This window comes from Bombina bombina, chromosome 2 (genome assembly GCF_027579735.1).
Source record: "Bombina bombina isolate aBomBom1 chromosome 2, aBomBom1.pri, whole genome shotgun sequence".
NCBI classification, from domain to species: Eukaryota; Metazoa; Chordata; class Amphibia; order Anura; family Bombinatoridae; genus Bombina; species Bombina bombina.
The window spans coordinates 540,924,491-540,944,385 of NC_069500.1; the positions used below are offsets into that span (position 1 = coordinate 540,924,491).

Below are 19,895 nucleotides of genomic sequence, written 5' to 3' on the forward strand. Positions count from 1 at the left end.
CTGGCCTGCTTTCCTTTGCTCCAGCCTTGCATAGGTCTCCAGGCTGGATTGGCTTGAGAAGTATTACCTTCCTGCTTAGAGGACGTAGCCCTTGGGGCTGATCCGTTTCTGCGAAAGGGACGAAACTTAGGTTTATTTTTGGTCTTGAAAAGACCTATCCTGAGGAAGGGCGTGGCCCTTGCCCCCAGTGATATCAGAGATAATCTCTTTCAAGTCAGGGCCAAAGAGTGTTTTCCCCTTGAAAGGAATGTCAAGCAATTTGTTCTTGGAAGACGCATCCGCTGCCCAAGATTTTAACCAAAGCGCTCTGCGCCACAATAGCAAACCCAGAATTTTTTCGCCGCTAACCTAGCCAATTGCAAGGTGGCGTCTAGGGTGAAAGAATTAGCCAATTTAAGAGCACGAATTCTGTCCATAATCTCCTCATAAGAAGAAGAATTACTAATAATCGCCTTTCCTAGCTCATCAAACTAGAAACACGCGGCTGCAGTGACAGGGACAATGCATGCAATTGGTTGTAGAAGGGAACTTGCTGAACAAACATCTTTAGCAGACCTTCTAATTTTTTATCCATAGGATCTTGGAAAGCACAACTATCTTCTATGGGTATAGTGGCGCGCTTGTGTAGAGTAGAAACCGCCCCCTCGACCTTGGGGACTGTCTGCCATCAGTCCTTTCTGGGGTCGACTATAGGAAAACAATTTTATAAATATGGGGGGAGGTACTAAAGGTATACCGGGCCTGTCCCATTCTTTACTAACAATGTACGCCACCCGCTTGGATATAGGAAAAGCTTCGGGGGGCCCCGGGGCCTCTAAGAACTTTTCCATTTTACATAGTGGTTCTGGAATGACCAGATAATCACAATCATCCAAATTGGATAACACCTCCTTAAGCAGAGCGCGGAGATGTTCCAACTTAAATTTAAAAGTAATCACATCAGGTTCAGCTTGTTGAGAAATGTTTCCTGAATCTGAAATTTCTCCCTCAGACAAAACCTCCCTGGCCCCCTCAGACTGGTGTAGGGGCCCTTCAGAAACCATATCATCAGCGTTCTCATGCTCTACAGAATTTTCTAAAACAGAGCAGTCGCGCTTTCGCTGATAAGTGGGCATATTGGCTAAAATGTTTTTGATAGAATTATCCATTACAGCCGTTAAATGTTGCATAGTAAGGAGTATTGGCGCACTAGATGTACTAGGGGCCTCCTGTATGGGCAAGACTGGTGTAGACGAAGGAGGGGATGATGCAGTACCATGCTTACTCCCCTCACTTGAGGAATCATCTTGGGCATCATTTTTACTAAATTTTTTTTTTTTTTTTTATGACATAAAATACATATAGTTAAATGAGAAGGAACCTTGGTTTCCCCACAGTCAGAACACAATCTATCTGGTAGTTCAGACATGTTAAACAGGCATAAACTTGATAACAAAGCACAAAAAACGTTTTAAAATAAAACCGTTACTGTCACTTTAAATTTTAAACTAAACACACTTTATTATTGCAATTGCGAAAAAGTATGAAGGAATTGTTCAAAATTCACCAAAATTTCACCACAGTGTCTTAAAGCCTTAAAAGTATTGCACACCAAATTTGGAAGCTTTAACCCTTAAAATAACGGAACCGGAGCCGTTTTTATATTTAACCCCTTTACAGTCCCTGGAATCTGCTTTGCTGAGACCCAACCAAGCCCAAAGGGGAATACGATACCAAATGATGCCTTCAGAAAGACTTTTCTATGTATCAGAGCTCCACACACATGCAGCTGCATGCCATGCTGTCCTCAAAAACAAGTGCGCCATACCGGCGCGAAAATGAGGCTCTGACTATGATTAGGGAAAGCCCCTAAAGAATAAGGTGTCTAAAACAGTGCCTGCCGATATAATCATATCAAAATACCCAGAATAAATGATTCCTCAAGGCTAAATATGTGTTAATAATGAATCGATTTAGCCCAGAAAAAGTCTACAGTCTTAATAAGCCCTTGTGAAGCCCTTATTTACTATCTTAATAAACATGGCTTACCGGATCCCATAGGGAAAATGACAGCTTCCAGCATTACATCGTCTTGTTAGAATGTGTCATACCTCAAGCAGTAAGAGACTGCACACTGTTCCCCCAACTGAAGTTAATTGCTCTCAACAGTCCTGTGTGGAACAGCCATGGATTTTAGTTACGGTGCTAAAATCATTTTCCTCATACAAACAGAAATCTTCATCTCTTTTCTGTTTCTGAGTAAATAGTACATACCAGCACTATTTTAAAATAACAAACTCTTGATTGAATAATAAAAACTACAGTTAAACACTAAAAAACTCTAAGCCATCTCCGTGGAGATGTTGCCTGTACAACGGCAAAGAGAATGACTGGGGTAGGCGGAGCCTAGGAGGGATCATGTGACCAGCTTTGCTGGGCTCTTTGCCATTTCCTGTTGGGGAAGAGAATATCCCACAAGTAAGGATGACGCCGTGGACCGGACACACCTATGTTGGAGAAATGGGATTTTATTTAAATTAAAAATGTAACATAAAGACGTCCATACTTTTACGTTTTTATTGCCCACTAACAGTACACTAGGAAGTGATGCTAAGATGTATGCATCCCTTGTGACCAATTAATACATTATACACTACTGCTCAGAACCATAATTCCTGTCTGTTTTGAAACAAAGTCTGTGTTAGGGACAGCTGGATAGACAGACAGATGTCATAAAGCTAACATGTATTCTATATAAAAATGTTCATGAAGCAAACCTGAAATTTTGGTGGCTCTTGGACAATTAAATTCTCATTTTGAGGTGCTTCAGCATCTTGAGGATTAATCTTCGGACTGGGATTATTTTTCTTCTTTTTTCTTTTCCGCTTCTTTACAACTACTTCTTCCATCTCTGCCTCAGTGGCTAAATTACGCGTTAACTGCACCTGCGTAAAAATATTACCACTAAATATAATTAAAAAAAAAAATTCAAATAGACTTGTAACACTGAGTCTATGCTTTATAATAACTTATTCTAAACACTGTAGAACTGTATAGTAGTATTCAGAGGCTTATGTAATATACTGCACATAGAAGTAAAACATAGATGACTTTTATACATGCATCTTTTAATTTCCAAGTGTTTTAATCAGGTTCGCTTACAAATATCTAGCTTGTAATGTTTCATAAAAATGTGAAGTGACTTCAAACTACACTTTTTCACAGAGCAGTGGGAAATAGATTTTCTTCTCCTTCCTTTAAAAACAAACAAACTGTGTCCTTGAACTTTTTCTGCACAATAGGCCTAATAAAACACTAATAAATCCACCTGGCTTTACTGGTTTTGACTGAAATACAGATCATACTGTATATAGCACCTTTCTTGATAGTAATGCACGAGGAACAGGGGTGACTGCCTTCCCCTCCAACCAAAAATGTTTGGTTTTGTCTGAAAAATACTATTTTCTACATTTGTAACAAATAGCTAGTTTTTAAAGCCCTCTGTACACCGGACTAAATTCTGTGGCACCACCCCTTATGTCTGGCATCTGTGGTCAATAACCTCGCAGCTCGGCTCCAACATAAAATGTATAAGAAGGCAAATTTCAGATGACTACTTGCAATAAAACAATTTGATCACATGACATACATTAGCGTTAGGATTTAATTTCATTTGAACACAATTTCCAGACTAATTATATCTACAATAGTTTCTCCCATGCTACACAGAAAATCTTTGATTAGCTTTCTGACTGAACAGGAAAGTAATATACGCATGAATCTTATTTATTTTTTAAATCAGAAACACTCTAAACCCACCTCTCTTAAAATAAGCCTTTGAAATTGTTTCCACGCACATCTCAATAAAACTGATTTAAAAGGGACAGTAAAGTTCAGCTTCAGAGCATGCAATTAAAAAAATAATAACATAGTATATAATTGTCTTGTGTCTTTGTATCCTTTGTTGAAAAGCATGCCTAGGTAGGCTCAGGAGCAGTAGTGCACTATTTAGCTAGCTGCTAATTGGTAGCGGCTCTTGTAATTGGTTTACTCAATGTGTTCAGCAAGCTCCAAGTAGTGCATTGTTGCTCTTTCAACAAAGAATACCAAGAGAATAAAGAAAATTGTAAAATAGCAGTAAATAGTTAAGTTGTTTAAAATGATAGGCTCTATCTGAATCATGAAAGAAAATGTGTGGGGTTCACATCCATGAACTAGCTCCCACTTGTGACGTCTGATCTACCGATCTACCACTCTATAAGGTCCCTTGTTATTTAATTGCTCTAGGGCTGATAGCTGAAATTCTAACCTGCTCCCATTTGTGCATAGTTGGCAACATTTAAAAAAAAAAAAAATCCAGTGACATTTTGGAGCATAGCCCTGCCCACTCCAATCGACCACAAAACAAGCATAAAATATTAGTAGTATAATTTAGCCACACTGATTGCTAAATGTGATAAAAAAACAAAATTTATGCTTACCTGATAAATTCCTTTCTCCTGTAGTGTGGTCAGTCCACGGGTCATCATTACTTCTGGGATATTATCTCCTCCCCTACAGGAAGTGCAAGAGGATTCACCCAGCAGAGCTGCTATATAGCTCCTCCCCTCTACGTCACCTCCAGTCATTCGACCAAAGGACCAACGAGAAAGGAGAAGCCCAAGGGTGTAGTGGTGACTGGAGTATAATCCAAAAAAATCTTTAGCCTGCCATAAAAAACAGGGCGGGCCGTGGACTGACCACACTACAGGAGAAAGGAATTTATCAGGTAAGCATAAATTTTGTTTTCTCCTGTTAAGTGTGGTCAGTCCACGGGTCATCATTACTTCTGGGATACCAATACCAAAGCAAAAGTACACGGATGACGGGAGGGACAGGCAGGCTCTTTATACGGAGGGAACCACTGCCTGAAGAACCTTTCTCCCAAAAACAGCCTCCGAAGAAGCAAAAGTGTCAAATTTGTAAAATTTGGAAAAAGTATGAAGAGAAGACCAAGTTGCAGCCTTGCAAATCTGTTCAACAGAAGCCTCATTCTTAAAGGCCCAAGTGGAAGCCACAGCTCTAGTAGAATGAGCTGTAATTCTTTCAGGAGGCTGCTGTCCAGCAGTCTCAAAGGCTAATCGTATTATGCTACGAAGCCAAAACGAGAGAGAGGTAGCCGAAGCTTTTTGACCTCTCCTCTGGCCAGAATAAACGACAAACAGGGAAGACGTTTGCCGAAACTCCTTAGTTGCCTGTAGATAAAATTTCAGGGCACGGACTACATCTAGATTGTGTAGCAAACGTTCCTTCTTCGAGGAAGGATTAGGACACAAGGATGGAACAACAATCTCTTGATTGATATTCCTGTTAGTGACCACCTTAGGTAGGAACCCAGGTTTAGTACGCAGAACTACCTTGTCTGAATGAAAAATCAGATAAGGAAAGTCACAATGTAAGGCAGATAACTCAGAGACTCTTCGAGCTGAGGAAATAGCCATTAAAAACAGAACTTTCCAAGATAACAACTTGATATCAATGGAATGAAGGGGTTCAAACGGAACACCCTGTAAAACATTAAGAACTAAGTTCAAACTCCATGGTGGAGCAACAGTTTTAAACACAGGCTTGATCCTAGCTAAAGCCTGACAAAAAGCTTGAACGTCCGGAACTTCTGACAGACGTTTGTGCAAAAGAATGGACAGAGCTGAAATCTGTCCCTTTAAAGAACTAGCGGATAACCCCTTTTCTAAACCTTCTTGTAGAAAAGACAATATCCTTGGAATCCTAACCTTACTCCATGAGTAACTCTTGGATTCGCACCAATATAAGTATTTACGCCATATTTTATGGTAAATCCTTCTGGTAACAGGCTTCCTAGCCTGTATTAAGGTATCAATAACTGGCTCAGAAAACCCACGTTTTGATAAAATCAAGCGTTCAATTTCCAAGCAGTCAGCTTCAGAGAAGTTAGATTTTGATGTTTGAATGGACCCTGAATCAGAAGGTCCTGTTTCAGAGGTAGAGACCAAGGCGGACAGGATGACATGTCCACTAGATCTGCATACCAAGTCCTGCGTGGCCATGCAGGTGCTATTAGAATCACTGATGCTCTCTCCTGCTTGATTCTGGCAATCAATCGAGGAAGCATCGGGAAGGGTGGAAACACATAAGCCATCCCGAAGGTCCAAGGTGCTGTCAAAGCATCTATCATAACCGCTCCCGGATCCCTGGATCTGGAACCGTAGCGAGGAAGCTTGGCGTTCTGACGAGACGCCATGAGATCTATCTCTGGTTTGCCCCAACGTCGAAGTATCTGGGCAAAGACCTCCGGATGAAGTTCCCACTCCCCCGGATGAAAAGTCTGACGACTTAAGAAATCCGCCTCCCAGTTCTCCACTCCCGGGATGTGGATTGCAGACAGATGGCAAGAGTGAGACTCTGCCCAGCGAATTATCTTCGATACTTCCATCATTGCTAGGGAGCTTCTTGTCCCTCCCTGATGGTTGATGTAAGCTACAGTCGTGATGTTGTCCGACTGAAACCTGATGAACCCCCGAGTTGTTAACTGGGGCCAAGCCAGAAGGGCATTGAGAACTGCTCTCAATTCCAGAATGTTTATTGGAAGGAGACTCTCCTCCTGATTCCATAGTCCCTGAGCCTTCAGAGAATTCCAGACAGCGCCCCAACCTAGTAGGCTGGCATCTGTTGTTACAATTGACCAGTCTGGCCTGCTGAATGGCATCCCCCTGGACAGGTGTGGCCGATAAAGCCACCATAGAAGAGAGTTTCTGGTCTCTTGATTCAGATTCAGAGTGGGGGACAAATCTGAGTAATCCCCATTCCACTGACTTAGCATGCACAATTGCAGTGGTCTGAGATGTAGGCGTGCAAAAGGTACTACGTCCATTGCCGCTACCATTAAGCCGATCACCTCCATGCATTGAGCTACTGACGGGTGTTGAATGGAATGAAGGACCCGGCATGCATTTTGAAGCTTTGTTAACCTGTCTTCTGTCAGGTAAATCTTCATTTCTACAGAATCTATCAGAGTCCCCAAGAAGGGAACTCTTGTGAGTGGAAAGAGAGAACTCTTCTTTTCGTTCACCTTCCATCCATGCGACCTTAGAAATGCCAGTACTAACTCTGTATGAGACTTGGCAGTTTGAAAGCTTGAAGCTTGTATGAGACTTGGCAGTTTGAAAGCTTGAAGCTTGTATCAGAATGTCGTCTAGGTACGGAGCTACCGAAATTCCTCGCGGTCTTAGTACAGCCAGAAGAGTACCCAGAACCTTTGTGAAGATTCTTGGAGCCGTAGCCAGTCCGAATGGAAGAGCTACAAACTGGTAATGCCTGTCTAGAAAGGCAAACCTTAGATACCGGTAATGATCTCTGTGAATCGGTATGTGAAGGTAAGCATCCTTTAAATCCACTGTGGTCATGTACTGACCCTCTTGGATCATGGGCAGAATTGTTCGAATCGTTTCCATCTTGAACGATGGAACTCTTAGGAATTTGTTTAGGATCTTTAAATCCAAGATTGGCCTGAAAGTTCCCTCTTTTTTGGGAACTACAAACAGATTTGAGTAAAACCCTTGTCCTTGTTCCGACCGCGGAACTGGATGGATCACTCCCATTAATAAAAGATCTTGTACGCAGCGTAGGAACGCTGCTTTCTTTATTTGGTTTGTTGATAACCTTGACAGATGAAATCTCCCTCTTGGGGGAGAGGATTTGAAGTCCAGAAGGTATCCCTGAGATATGATCTCTAACGCCCAGGGATCCTGAACATCTCTTGCCCAAGCCTGGGTGAAGAGAGAAAGTCTGCCCCCTACTAGATCCGGTCCCGGATCGGGGGCCCTCGATTCATGCTGTCTTAGGGGCAGCAGCAGGTTTCCTGGCCTGCTTGCCCTTGTTCCAGGAAAGGTTAGGTTTCCAGCCTTGTCTGTAGCGAGCAACAGCTCCTTCCTGTTTTGGTGCAGAGGAGGTTGATGCTGTTCCTGCTTTGAAATTACGAAAGGAACGAAAATTAGACTGTCTAGCCCTAGGTTTGGCTTTGTCCTGAGGCAGGGCATGGCCTTTACCTCCTGTAATGTCAGCGATAATCTCCTTCAACCCGGGCCCGAACAAGGTTTGCCCTTTGAAAGGTATATTAAGCAATTTAGATTTGGAAGTAACATCAGCTGACCAGGATTTTAGCCACAGTGCTCTGCGTGCCTGAATGGCAAATCCGGAATTCTTAGCCGTAAGTTTAGTTAAATGTACTACGGCATCTGAAATAAATGAGTTAGCTAACTTAAGGGTTCTAAGTTTGTCTGTAATCTCATCTAGTGTAGATGATTGAAGTGTCTCTTCCAGAGACTCAAACCAAAATGCTGCTGCAGCCGTGACAGGCGCAATACATGCAAGAGGTTGCAATATAAAACCTTGTTGAACAAACATTTTCTTAAGGTAACCCTCTAATTTTTTATCCATTGGATCTGAAAAGGCACAGCTATCCTCCACCGGGATAGTGGTACGCTTAGCTAAAGTAGAAACTGCTCCCTCCACCTTAGGGACCGTTTGCCATAAGTCCCGTGTGGTGGCGTCTATTGGAAACATTTTTCTAAATATCGGAGGGGGTGAGAACGGTACACCGGGCCTATCCCACTCCTTAGTAACAATTTCAGTAAGTCTCTTAGGTATAGGAAAAACATCAGTACTCGCCGGTACCGCAAAATATTTATCCAACCTACACATTTTCTCTGGTATTGCAACTGTGTTACAATCATTCAGAGCCGCTAACACCTCCCCTAGTAATACACGGAGGTTTTCCAGCTTAAATTTAAAGTTTGAAATATCTGAATCCAATCTATTTGGATCAGAACCGTCACCCACAGAATGAAGTTCTCCGTCCTCATGTTCTGCCGCCTGTGACGCAGTGTCTGACATGGCCCTAATATTATCAGCGCACTCTGTTCTCACCCCAGAGTGATCACGCTTGCCTCTAAGTTCTGGTAATTTAGCCAAAACTTCAGTCATAACAGTAGCCATATCCTGTAATGTGATTTGAAATGGCCGCGCAGATGTACTCGGCGCTACAATATCACGCACCTCCCGAGCGGGAGATGTAGGTACTGACACGTGAGGCGAGTTAGTCGGCATAACTCTCCCCTCGTTGTCTGGTGAAATATGTTCAATTTGTACAGATTGACTCTTATTTAAAGTAGCATCAATACAGTTAGTACATAAATTTCTATTGGGCTCCACTTTGGCATTAGCACATATAGCACATGTATCTTCCTCTGAATCAGACATGTTTAACACACTAGCAATTAACTAGCAACTTGGAAATGCTTTTTAAGTAATTTACAATAATATGAAAACGAACTGTGCTTATAAGAAGCACAGAAAAAATTATGACAGTTGAAAATAACTAAGTTATAGCATCAAATCTTTGTAAGAAATAAACAATTTTAGCAAAGGATTGTTCCCATTAGCAAGGATAACTAACCCTGGCAGCAGAAAAAATACACAAACAAACGTTTTTTATCACAGTAAACTACACTCTTCACAGCTCTGCTGTGATGATTACCTCCCTCAAAAAAGGCTTTGGAGATCCCTGAGTTCTGTAGAGATGAACCGGATCATGCAGGAAGAAAATGAACCTCTGACTGAGATTTTTTGATGCGTAGTAAAAGCGCCAAAAATGGCCCCTCCCCCTCACACATAACAGTGAGAGAGATCAGTGAACTGCTTTAAATTAAACAAAACTATTGCCAAGTGGAAAAAATAGTGCCCAAAACATTTTTTCACCCAGTACCTCAGAGAAATAAACGTTTTTACATGCCAGCAAAAAAACGTTTAACCTCAATAAATTAATTGTTATTTAAAACCTATTGCAAGTCCCTGCAAATTAGGTTAAGTCTATGCATACAGTATAATCCAGTGAAGTACCATCCCCCAGAATACTGAAGTGTAAAATATACATACATGACAGCCTGATACCAGCTACATCTACTGCATTTAAGGCTGAGTTTACATTATAACGGTATGGCAGGATTTTCTCATCAATTCCATGTCAGAAAATAACAAACTGCTACATACCTCTTTGCAGATTAATCTGCCCGCTGTCCCCTGATCTGAAGTTTACCTCTCCTCAGATGGCCGAGAAACAGCAATATGATCTTAACTACTCCGGCTAAAATCATAGAAAAAAACTCAGGTAGATTCTTCTTCAAATTCTACCAGAGAATGAATAACACACTCCGGTGCTATTATAAAATAACAAACTTTTGATTGAAGGTAATAAACTAATTAAATCACCACAGTCCTCTCACACATCCTATCTATTCGTTGGGTGCAAGAGAATGACTGGAGGTGACGTAGAGGGGAGGAGCTATATAGCAGCTCTGCTGGGTGAATCCTCTTGCACTTCCTGTAGGGGAGGAGATAATATCCCAGAAGTAATGATGACCCGTGGACTGACCACACTTAACAGGAGAAAATATATATATACTTTCATGATTTTTAAATTCAATTTTATTATCACATTTACTTTGTTCTTTTGTGTACCTTTGTTGAAAAGATAATGTACATATCAGCAGCACCAATGCACTACTGGGACCTGCTAGCTGTTGATTGGTGGCTACACACATTTGTCTTTTGTCATTGGCTCACCAGATGTGTTCAGGTAGCTCCCAGTAGTGCATTGCTGCTATGGAGATTACTTTAATGTTTAATCTATTTTCATGGTTTAAAACAAAGTTATATGCAAGCTATGCAAGCAATAGTGCAATAATAAATGTGCTAACATATTAGAAAAATGTTCTTTTTCCAATGTTAAAGGGACATAAAACAAGTTGGGATAGAGAAAAAATATAATAATATGTACTTAAATTACTTTACCTGCAAATGTATACTGCAGTGCCTCATCATTAACACTTTATTTTAAGTGTCTGAATTGTACAGCTCTAACTCCCCCCACACAATTCCTTTTATGGCTGCATCTATATCCACCATTGGTATGGTAGAATGTATTATCTGCTGGAGCATGCCTAGAAGCAAAAAAGCCATTGTGAACTCAGTTAAAATCCAAAGCCTGTGTTTCTGATGTTAAACAGTGATAAAGAGGGAGTGGACCGGTCTACTCCAGAAAGCACAGCTATGCAAGTCATTTTGCTTATTTTTGAAAATGATTTTAAAATACTTGCCAGTAGGGTTGTCACCTTTTCCTAAAAAAAAAAAATAGCGGCCATAGGTGAGGGCAGAGCCACAAAAGGGGCAGATTCACTGAATGTTGCATGCCCTTACGAGATTGAGCTTCAGGCTTCTCAGTACAGGTACCTGGAGCTCAGTTCTCATAAAGCACTGTGGATATCCTGAAGCACATGTTTTGTGAATCACTGATATGTGAGAAATAAAAGTACACTCATGTCAAAATAAACTTTCATGATTCAGATAGAGCAGCAATTTTAAACAAATTTCCAATTCACTGCCATTAACACAATGTGCACAGTATTTTTTTTACACTTTTTGACTTACCAGCTCCTACTGAGCATGTGCAAGAATTCACAGAATATACGTATATGCATTTGTGATTGGCTGATGGCTGTATTATGATACAGGAAAAGTGGAAATATACATAACTTTGAAATTTGTCAGAAAAATATCTACCACTCATTTGAAGTTCAGACTAAGTGCTATTGCATTGCCTTTTTATTATGCATGTGTTTATTATGCAAATCTACTGTATTTACTGGTCCTGTTTAACATGAATCTTATTATCCTATTTGGTTTTACTCTCAGTTACATTGCTAGTAACATTTGTAAGTTAACCTCAGCAAGGTATCCTTGGTGGTAAAACTCTGCAAATTGTACTAAAACATGGACAGTTTTAAATGCTAATAAAACATTTTTATGCAGATATTTTGCAACTTGGTTCTTATTGCTGATGTATATTATAAAACATCTCTTTAAATATTATTTTTTCTTTCATTACACAAACTATCACTGGCAATCTAGTATTACTTTTTACAGGGATCTCAGACTAACAACAAAGTAAACTTTAGTGTGCCTTTAATTATTTTTGACTGTGCCTTTAACTTCTCAAATATTCAAACATTTAAGATTTATTTGAAAAGCTCTGCAGAGAAGAGTGTCCATAAAACCACTTAAAATGAGGTAATTGTGTTTTTTTACTGCATTTAAGCATTACATTTGACATATTGGCATGTGTTAGGAATACAATACAGGTGCACTAAGTCACAGCAGAAGAGCAAACAAGCATTTAAATACACAGAACCAGAGTATTCAATAAAGAGCAAACATACTTAGTTGTTCAAAAGCAGGAGGGAAAAGGAGTTTGAAATTGTGAAGCACCAGCGTAAAAAATGTACTGTGCAACAGATGTCTTTGCATTGTCCTGAGGCTGTGGCACACAGTGGTGTTGTTTAATATTTTGATGGATAAGGAAGGATCACGGTCACCACGGTCATTTTAAAACTGTACACCCCTCTTAAAAATTTTTTTTACAGGCAGCAATATCCTACTACTGTTACTACAACAAGCGATAGTTATGATTCTCAATCTCTACTTTAAGTTAACCAGGCTCAGCGACAGCAAGGTATGATGCATCCTCCTTACCAGCAAGTCCTCTTGCATCACTGCACAGCCGGTCAGACAGCGTTAGCCACATCAGATTCAGACGCAGTCAGTCATCAGAGAAAGGGCAAAATGGAATAGTACACAGGCAGCCCGGTGAAATGACGTCAGTCACGTCACTGGCGGCCGGGTGCCCGGCACGGACTGGGCTGTCGGAGTAGGAATTTTAAAAAAAATGGCTTTCATATTGCCAGTATTATACCTATTCCGGCACCAGCTCCTAACTGCCGATTACCAGTTGTGCCGGTAAAATACCGGCTGGGTGGCAACCATACTTGCCAGCAATTTTTAAACAATTTTTTTCTGCAAACTATTTTTACTTAATTAGCCCTTTTAGAATATCCACAGATCTCAACATGTTTTATGGCACTTTAAACCATCAAGTTCCTCATCTCTTACTCTCAAGCACATAACTGGCATAGGAAGAATAAATTTACAGCGAGTACCAAACCAAGCAAGCATTGGTTAAATTATTATCCCTTCAGCATCTGTATAGCAGAACACCACAAAGCACACTGGTTTATATACTGTAGATGTTACACAGCCTGAAATTAGACATATATTACCACAGTATGTTTAACCTGCTAACTGCTGTGTTGAGGCTGCTGGAATGGAAAACAATATATGTAGATATACTGAGGTTTTTTATGTTGTACTTTTGCTAAAACACTTTTGAAAGTATCACAAGCAGGTGGCATTTTATGAGATAGTCATTTTTGATCTTTGCTGCAGCAGTAATTGTGGACGGTGGGTTAATAGAAATGGAAATGCCCCAGTAACTCTGTATTTCCTCTGAATTCCAATCCCAGCACATTAACAGCCTGATATTGAAAGGCTGTGACACACTGCAACCCACTCTCTCTGCTGAATCCTGGCTGATATTGTTGCAGTTGATGGAGGATCAGTGGAATGGGGGATGATTATTTACAAAATCTAGACATTTTTAAACACTTTGGGCCAGTTTACAAGTAGGGATGGGCAAATGTGTTTATATTTGAATGTTAGAACGAATGTTATTGTAGAAATTCGATTTACATAATAGAATGTTGATTCGATTTTCGAATGTTGTTTACAGTTTTCGAATGTCACATTCAAATTCGAATGTTACATTCGAATGTCACATTCGAATTTGAATATTACATTTATAAAACACAATTGTAGACTAGAAACACTATTTCGAATGTCACATTCAAATCAAATATCACGTTCAAATTCGATTACATTTATAAAACACAGTATTAGACTAGAAATACTATTTCAAATTTGAATGTGACATTCAAATTCGAATGTAGCATTCAAATATTACATTTATTAAAGGGACACTGAACCCAAATTTTTCTTTCATGATTTAGATAAAGCATGCAATTTTAAGCAACTTTCTAATTTACTCCTATTATCAAATTTTCTTCATTCTCTTTGTATCTTTATGTGAAATGCAAAAATATAAGTTTAGATGCCGGCCCATTTTTGGTGAACAACCTGGGTTGTTACTGCTGATTGGTGGATAAATTCATCCACCAATGAACAAGTGCTTTCCATGGTTCTGAACCAAACAAATAGCTTAGATGCCTTCTTTTCCAAATAGAATTAGCAAGAGAACGAAGAAAAATTGATAATAGGAGTAAATTAGAAGGTTGCTTAAAATTGCATGCTCTATCTAAATCATGAAAGAAAAAAATTGGGTTCAGTGTCCCTTTAAACACAGTTTTAGTCTAGAAATACTATTTCAAATTTGAATGTCACATTCGAATTCGAATGTCACTTTCAAATTTAAATATTACATTTCGAAATTGAATGAAAACATAGCTAAACATTCTATTATGCGAACAAATATTTTTGAATTTTATTGAAAAATTCGAAAAACGAAAATTCGAAAACAGAATGTTATATAAACATTCGATTCGAACGAATGAACGTATCAAAATTCGTTTTAAATTTTGAATTTTTAGAAACATTTGCCCATCCCTAATTACAAGTGGAGCAGTATGTAACGCTCCTGTTCGAGTGTTAATTGCGTTAGAAGTAAGCTTTCTGCGTGAGTCAGGTTGTATTCGTATTACAAGTTGAAAGTAAACCGTTTTCACTCGCGTGCTAACCCGATCAGCCTAAAAACCTAAAGTTAGAATATTGGCACGTGAAAACCTAATTCCCTATACAAGTAAATGGATCAAGAAAATGTGGGAAAATCCCTAACACCCTATTTGCGTGCAAACCTGATATATTCAAGTGCGCTAACCCGACATGAAAATATGAATATTTCACATTCCAATGTTCTTCACATAGCAAAATATTTTCTATTTATTTATATATAGTTTATTTTGTTAAATATATATATATATTATATATTTATTTATAAAAACATAGAACATATACTGCTATGTGCAGAACATTGGAATGTGAAATATTAACCCCTTAACGACACGCGTCGTACAGGGTACGTCTTGCACAAACTGGTCTTTAAAGACCAGCGACGTACCCTGTACGACGTTGGGGTTGAAAGCGGCTGGAAGCGATCCTGATCGTTTCCAGCCACTTTCCGGTTATTGTAGTGATGCCTCGATATCGAGGCATCACTGCAATAACATTTTTCCCCATCCGATGCAGAGAGAGCCACTCTGTGGCCCTCTCTGCACCGGACATCGATGCCGCGATCGTTGGTGGGTGGGAGCAGACGTGGGAGGCGGGTGGGCGGCGATCGATGGCTTACCGGTGGGCGGGATTGCTGGGGGGGCGCGCACGGACGCGCGCGCGTGCACAGGGGAGGCGGGCGGGCGCGTGCACGGGGAGGGAGCGGGTGGGAACCATTACACTATGGAACAGTGGTTTCTATTTAGAGGGAGAGAGGGGGGGATAAATATGTTAATCAAAGGGATCTGGGAGGGGGTGGGGGTTTAGTCTTGGGGGGGGAAGCTACACTACAGAAAAGTGGGGAAAAAATAAAAAATATACATTTTTTTTGTAAACTGGGTACTGGCAGACAGCTGCCAGTACCCAAGATGGCTCCCAATAATGTAGAGGGGGAGGGTTAGAGAGCTGTTTGGGGGGGGATCAGGGAGGTTTGGGGCTAAGAGGGATCCTACACAGCAGCATATGTAAATATGCTCCAAAAAAAAAAAAAAAAAAAAAAAAGATACCTTTTATTTTAGTACTGGCAGACTTTCTGCCAGTACTTAAGATGGTGGGGACAATTGTGGGGTGGGGGAGGGAAGAGAGCTGTTTGGGAGGGATCAATGGGTCTGATGTGTCAGGTGGGAGGCTGATCTCTACACTAAAGCTAAAATTAACCCTGCAAGCTCCCTACAAGATCCCTAATTAACCCCTTCACTGCTAGCCATAATACACGTGTGATGTGCAGCGGCATTTAGCAGCCTTCTAATTACCAAAAAGCATTGCCAAAGCCATATATGTCTGCTATTTCTGAACAAAGGGGATACCAGAGAAGCATTTACAACCATTTGTGCCATAATTGCACAAGCTGTTTGTAAATAATTTCAGTGAGAAACCTAAAATTGCGAAAAAAATTATGTTTTTTTTAAATTTGATCGCATTTGGCGGTGAAATGGTGGCATTAAATTTACCAAAATGGGCCTAGATCAATACTTTGGGTTGTCTACTACACTACACTAAAGCTAAAATTAACTCTACAAGCTCCCTACATGCTCCCTAATTAACCCCTTCACTGCTGGGCATAAAACACATGTGGCGCGCAGTGGCATTTAGCAGCCTTCTAATTACCAAAAAGCAACGCCAAAGCCATATAAGTCTGCTATTTCTGAACAAAGGGGATCCCAGAGAAGCACTTACAACCATTTATGCCATAATTGCACAAGTTGTTTGTAAATAATTTCTGTGAGAAACCTAAAGTTTGTGAAAAAGTTACCATTTTTTTTTATTTGATCGCATTTGGCGGTGAAATGGTGGCATGAAATATACCAAAATGGGCCTAGATCAATACTTTGGGATGTCTTCTAAAAAAAATATATACATGTCAAGGGATATTTAGGTATTCCCGACAGATATCAGGGTTCCAATGTAACTAGCGCTCATTTTGAAAAAAAGTGGTTTTGAAATAGCAAAGTGCTACTTGTATTTATGGCCCTATAACTTGCAAAAAAAGCAAAGAAGATGTAAACATTGGGTATTTCTAAACTCAGGACAAATTTTAGAAACTATTTAGCATGGTTGTTTTTTGGTGGTTGTAGATGTGTAACAGATTTTGGGGGTCAAAGTTAGAAAAAGTGTGTTTTTTTCCATTTTTTCCTCATATTTTATAATATTTTTAATAGTAAATTATAAGATATGATGAAAATAATGGTATCTTTAGAAAGTCCATTTAGTGGCGAGAAAAACGGTATATAATATGTGTGGGTACAGTAAACGAGTAAGAGGAAAATTACAGCTAAACACAAACACCGCAGAAATGTAAAAATAGCCCTGGTCCTTAAGGGAAAGAAATTGAAAAATGGCCGTGTCCTTAAGGGGTTAACAGAAAATACACAGTATAACACTATTAAATATGAATATTGCATAAATATGTACTTTGTAATGTATTTTTAATGTGTTTTGTGAAACTTTTTTGTTTTGCAAAACAGTTAACTAGAGTTCTGAGGACACGCGTCATTTGCGCTCAAGCGGTCGCGTTTATTTTCAACTTGTAATAAGAGAGTAAAACTCAATGCATGCAAACATCTGCGATAAACCCCTTATCACTTGAGCATAACTGTTAGCGCTCTAATTGTAATCTCGCCCTTTATAAGTAAAGAACATTTTAGCTTTCACCTTAAAGGGGAAAAAAGTTATGTTTCATTGGCAGTATATAAATAAAAGAGGGCCTTTTTGATTCCTGTACAAAAAAAATATATAATTTTTGCTCCAATATTAGTTTTTAAAGTCTGAATTTAGAATTATGAGGAAAAACGCAACGTCCACTAGAAATTACAATATACACTAATGCACGCATACCACGTTCCTCACTGAGCAATGATTCTAACACATAAACAAATGTTTATTTTAAATATATCTAGACATTGTTTATAGTTAAATGTACCTTTTTATGGACCTGTGTAGTCTGCTCCTTTCTGTTGCTTGATAAAGGACTGCATGGTGACAAAGATGAGTTTAAAGAAGGGGCATTTTTCTGAGACTGCTTTAGTTTGCTAGCCCAGGACATTTGTGTGACGACACTATCTGAAGAAGCATTTACCAAATCTGTAAAGCATACAAATAAAAAGGACACATAACAAGTCTGGAAAAAACAGCGCTATCATTCAAAGGCACGGCTAAAAAAATTGGAAAGCATATTATTTGCTTAGATTCCAGCAGGGCCCATTGGCACATATTTTGTGTTGTTATGACTTACAGTGACAGTGTATTTTTGTATTTGTTCCATCTATCAGAAGATATGTCAGAAGATATGTCAGAAGATATGTCAGAAGATATGTCAGAAGATATGTCAGAAGATATGTCAGAAGATATGTCAGAAGATGTTTACAGAATTTTGAAAACTGAATGTTCCTTTGAATATTCTTTTTCCTTGTGAAGGCATGTTTCTCTCCACAAAAGACTTATAGTTATTGTCTTTATCAGCCAGCAACCATTAAAGGGACAGTCTACTTGATTTTTTTATTATTTAAAAAGATAGATAGCAACTTTACTACACATTCCTTTGCCTAACCAACATTGTTTTTATTAATATACTTTATAACCTCAAAGGTTCCATGTTTCTAAGCCCCTGCTTATCTCAGTGATTTATTTGTTTTAGCTTTTAACAATCTTGCACTACAGCCAGACAGTGCTAGTATGATAACAGGTCCACAAGATCCAGTACTAATTGGCTAAAAGGCCTCTTATTATGGAATTGTTGCTTGCATATAACAATCCCTGCCTAAGGATTAAAGGGATACTGAAGCCAATATTTTCTTTCATGTTAAGATAGAGCATGCAAATTTAAGCAACTTTCTAATTTACTCCTATTATCAATTTTTCTTCATTCTCTTTGTATCTCTATTTGAAAAGCAGGAATGTAAGCTTACGAGCCTGCCCATTTTTTTTTAAGTAGACAACCCACAGTATTGATTTAGGGACATTTTGGTATATTTCATGCCACCATTTCACCGCCAAATGCAATCAAATTTAAAAAAAAAAGTTAACTTTTTCACAAACTTTAGGTTTCTCACTGAAATTAATTTATTTACATTATTATTTATTATTATTTTACAGCTTGTGCAATTATGGCACAAAATGTTGGAAATGCTTCTCTGGGATCCCCTTTGTTCAGAAATAGCAGACATAAATGGCTTTGGCATTGCTTTTTGGTAATTAGAAGACTGCTAAATGCAGCTGCGCACCACATTTGTATTATGCCCAGCAGTGAAGGGGTTAATTAGGTAGAGATTACCCTACCACCTGACACATCCCAACCCCTAAACCCTCCCTGATCCCTCTCAAACAGCTCTCTTCCATCCCCCACCCCTCAATAGCCACCCCCATTTTAAGTACTGGCAGAAAGTCTGCCAGTATAAAAATAAAGTTTTTTTTTTTTATATATATATTTTTTGCAGTGTAGGATCTCCCATTCCCCCCCCCCCCCAACAGCTCTCTAACCCTCTACCTATTTGCCGTCATCTTAGGTACTGGCAGCTGTCTGCCAGTACCCAGTTTGCTCTAAATTATTGTCATATTTTTTATACAAAAAACAAACATTTTTCCATAGTGTAGCTGCCCCCCTCATTACTATACCCATCCCCCTCCCAATGCAGAGAGAGTGGCCCTCTCTGCATTGGTTACTGCCTAAAGGGTATTGCACAATGTCTCAATATCGAGGTATCACTTAGCTGGAAACTATTGTGATCGCTTCCAACGCTCAATTTGACCGAAGACGTGCCAGGTACGTCCATGGTCCTTAACTGCTGTTTTTTAGAGGACGTACCTGGCACGTCCTCGGTCGTTAAGGGGTTAAACTAGAAAAATATGAACAGACAAAAGACCAATGGCACTACTAGTTGTAAAGATTTTTTGAGAAAGCTCTTAATAACTTCAGTATTTAAATAAATATCAATTATAAACTTTGTGAATACAAAGTCAATAAGTTAGTGGTGCTGTGTATTAATTAAACTTAGACCAGGCTTATGTAGGGCTAAAGGAAACCCTCCAGAAAGAAATACACTTATAGCACTCAAGAGCTGTTTGTACATGTATATGACACCAAAATTATTGTGAAAAAATAGATATATCAGTTAATCACAACAAGAGGTTGCATGAACAGTAGCAGGAGAGTTGAAAAGGGAGATAATAAA

At 39.3% G+C, this 19,895-nt stretch overlaps 1 protein-coding gene across 3 annotated transcripts in view; it reads right to left on the reverse strand.

The window, feature by feature from the left end:
* Positions 1-19,895, reverse strand: part of SECISBP2 (SECIS binding protein 2) — a 105,612-nt gene that overhangs the window by 72,771 nt on the left and 12,946 nt on the right. For 2 of the 3 annotated variants that reach the window (XM_053702395.1, XM_053702394.1), the window contains exons 2-3: positions 17,648-17,808; positions 2,757-2,924 (exon numbers count right to left, since the gene is read on the reverse strand). In XM_053702395.1, coding sequence (XP_053558370.1) covers positions 2,757-2,924; positions 17,648-17,808 — 329 coding nt within the window. The remainder of the gene's footprint in view (positions 1-2,756; positions 2,925-17,647; positions 17,809-19,895) is intronic. The other variant, XM_053702396.1, reaches the window with a different exon arrangement.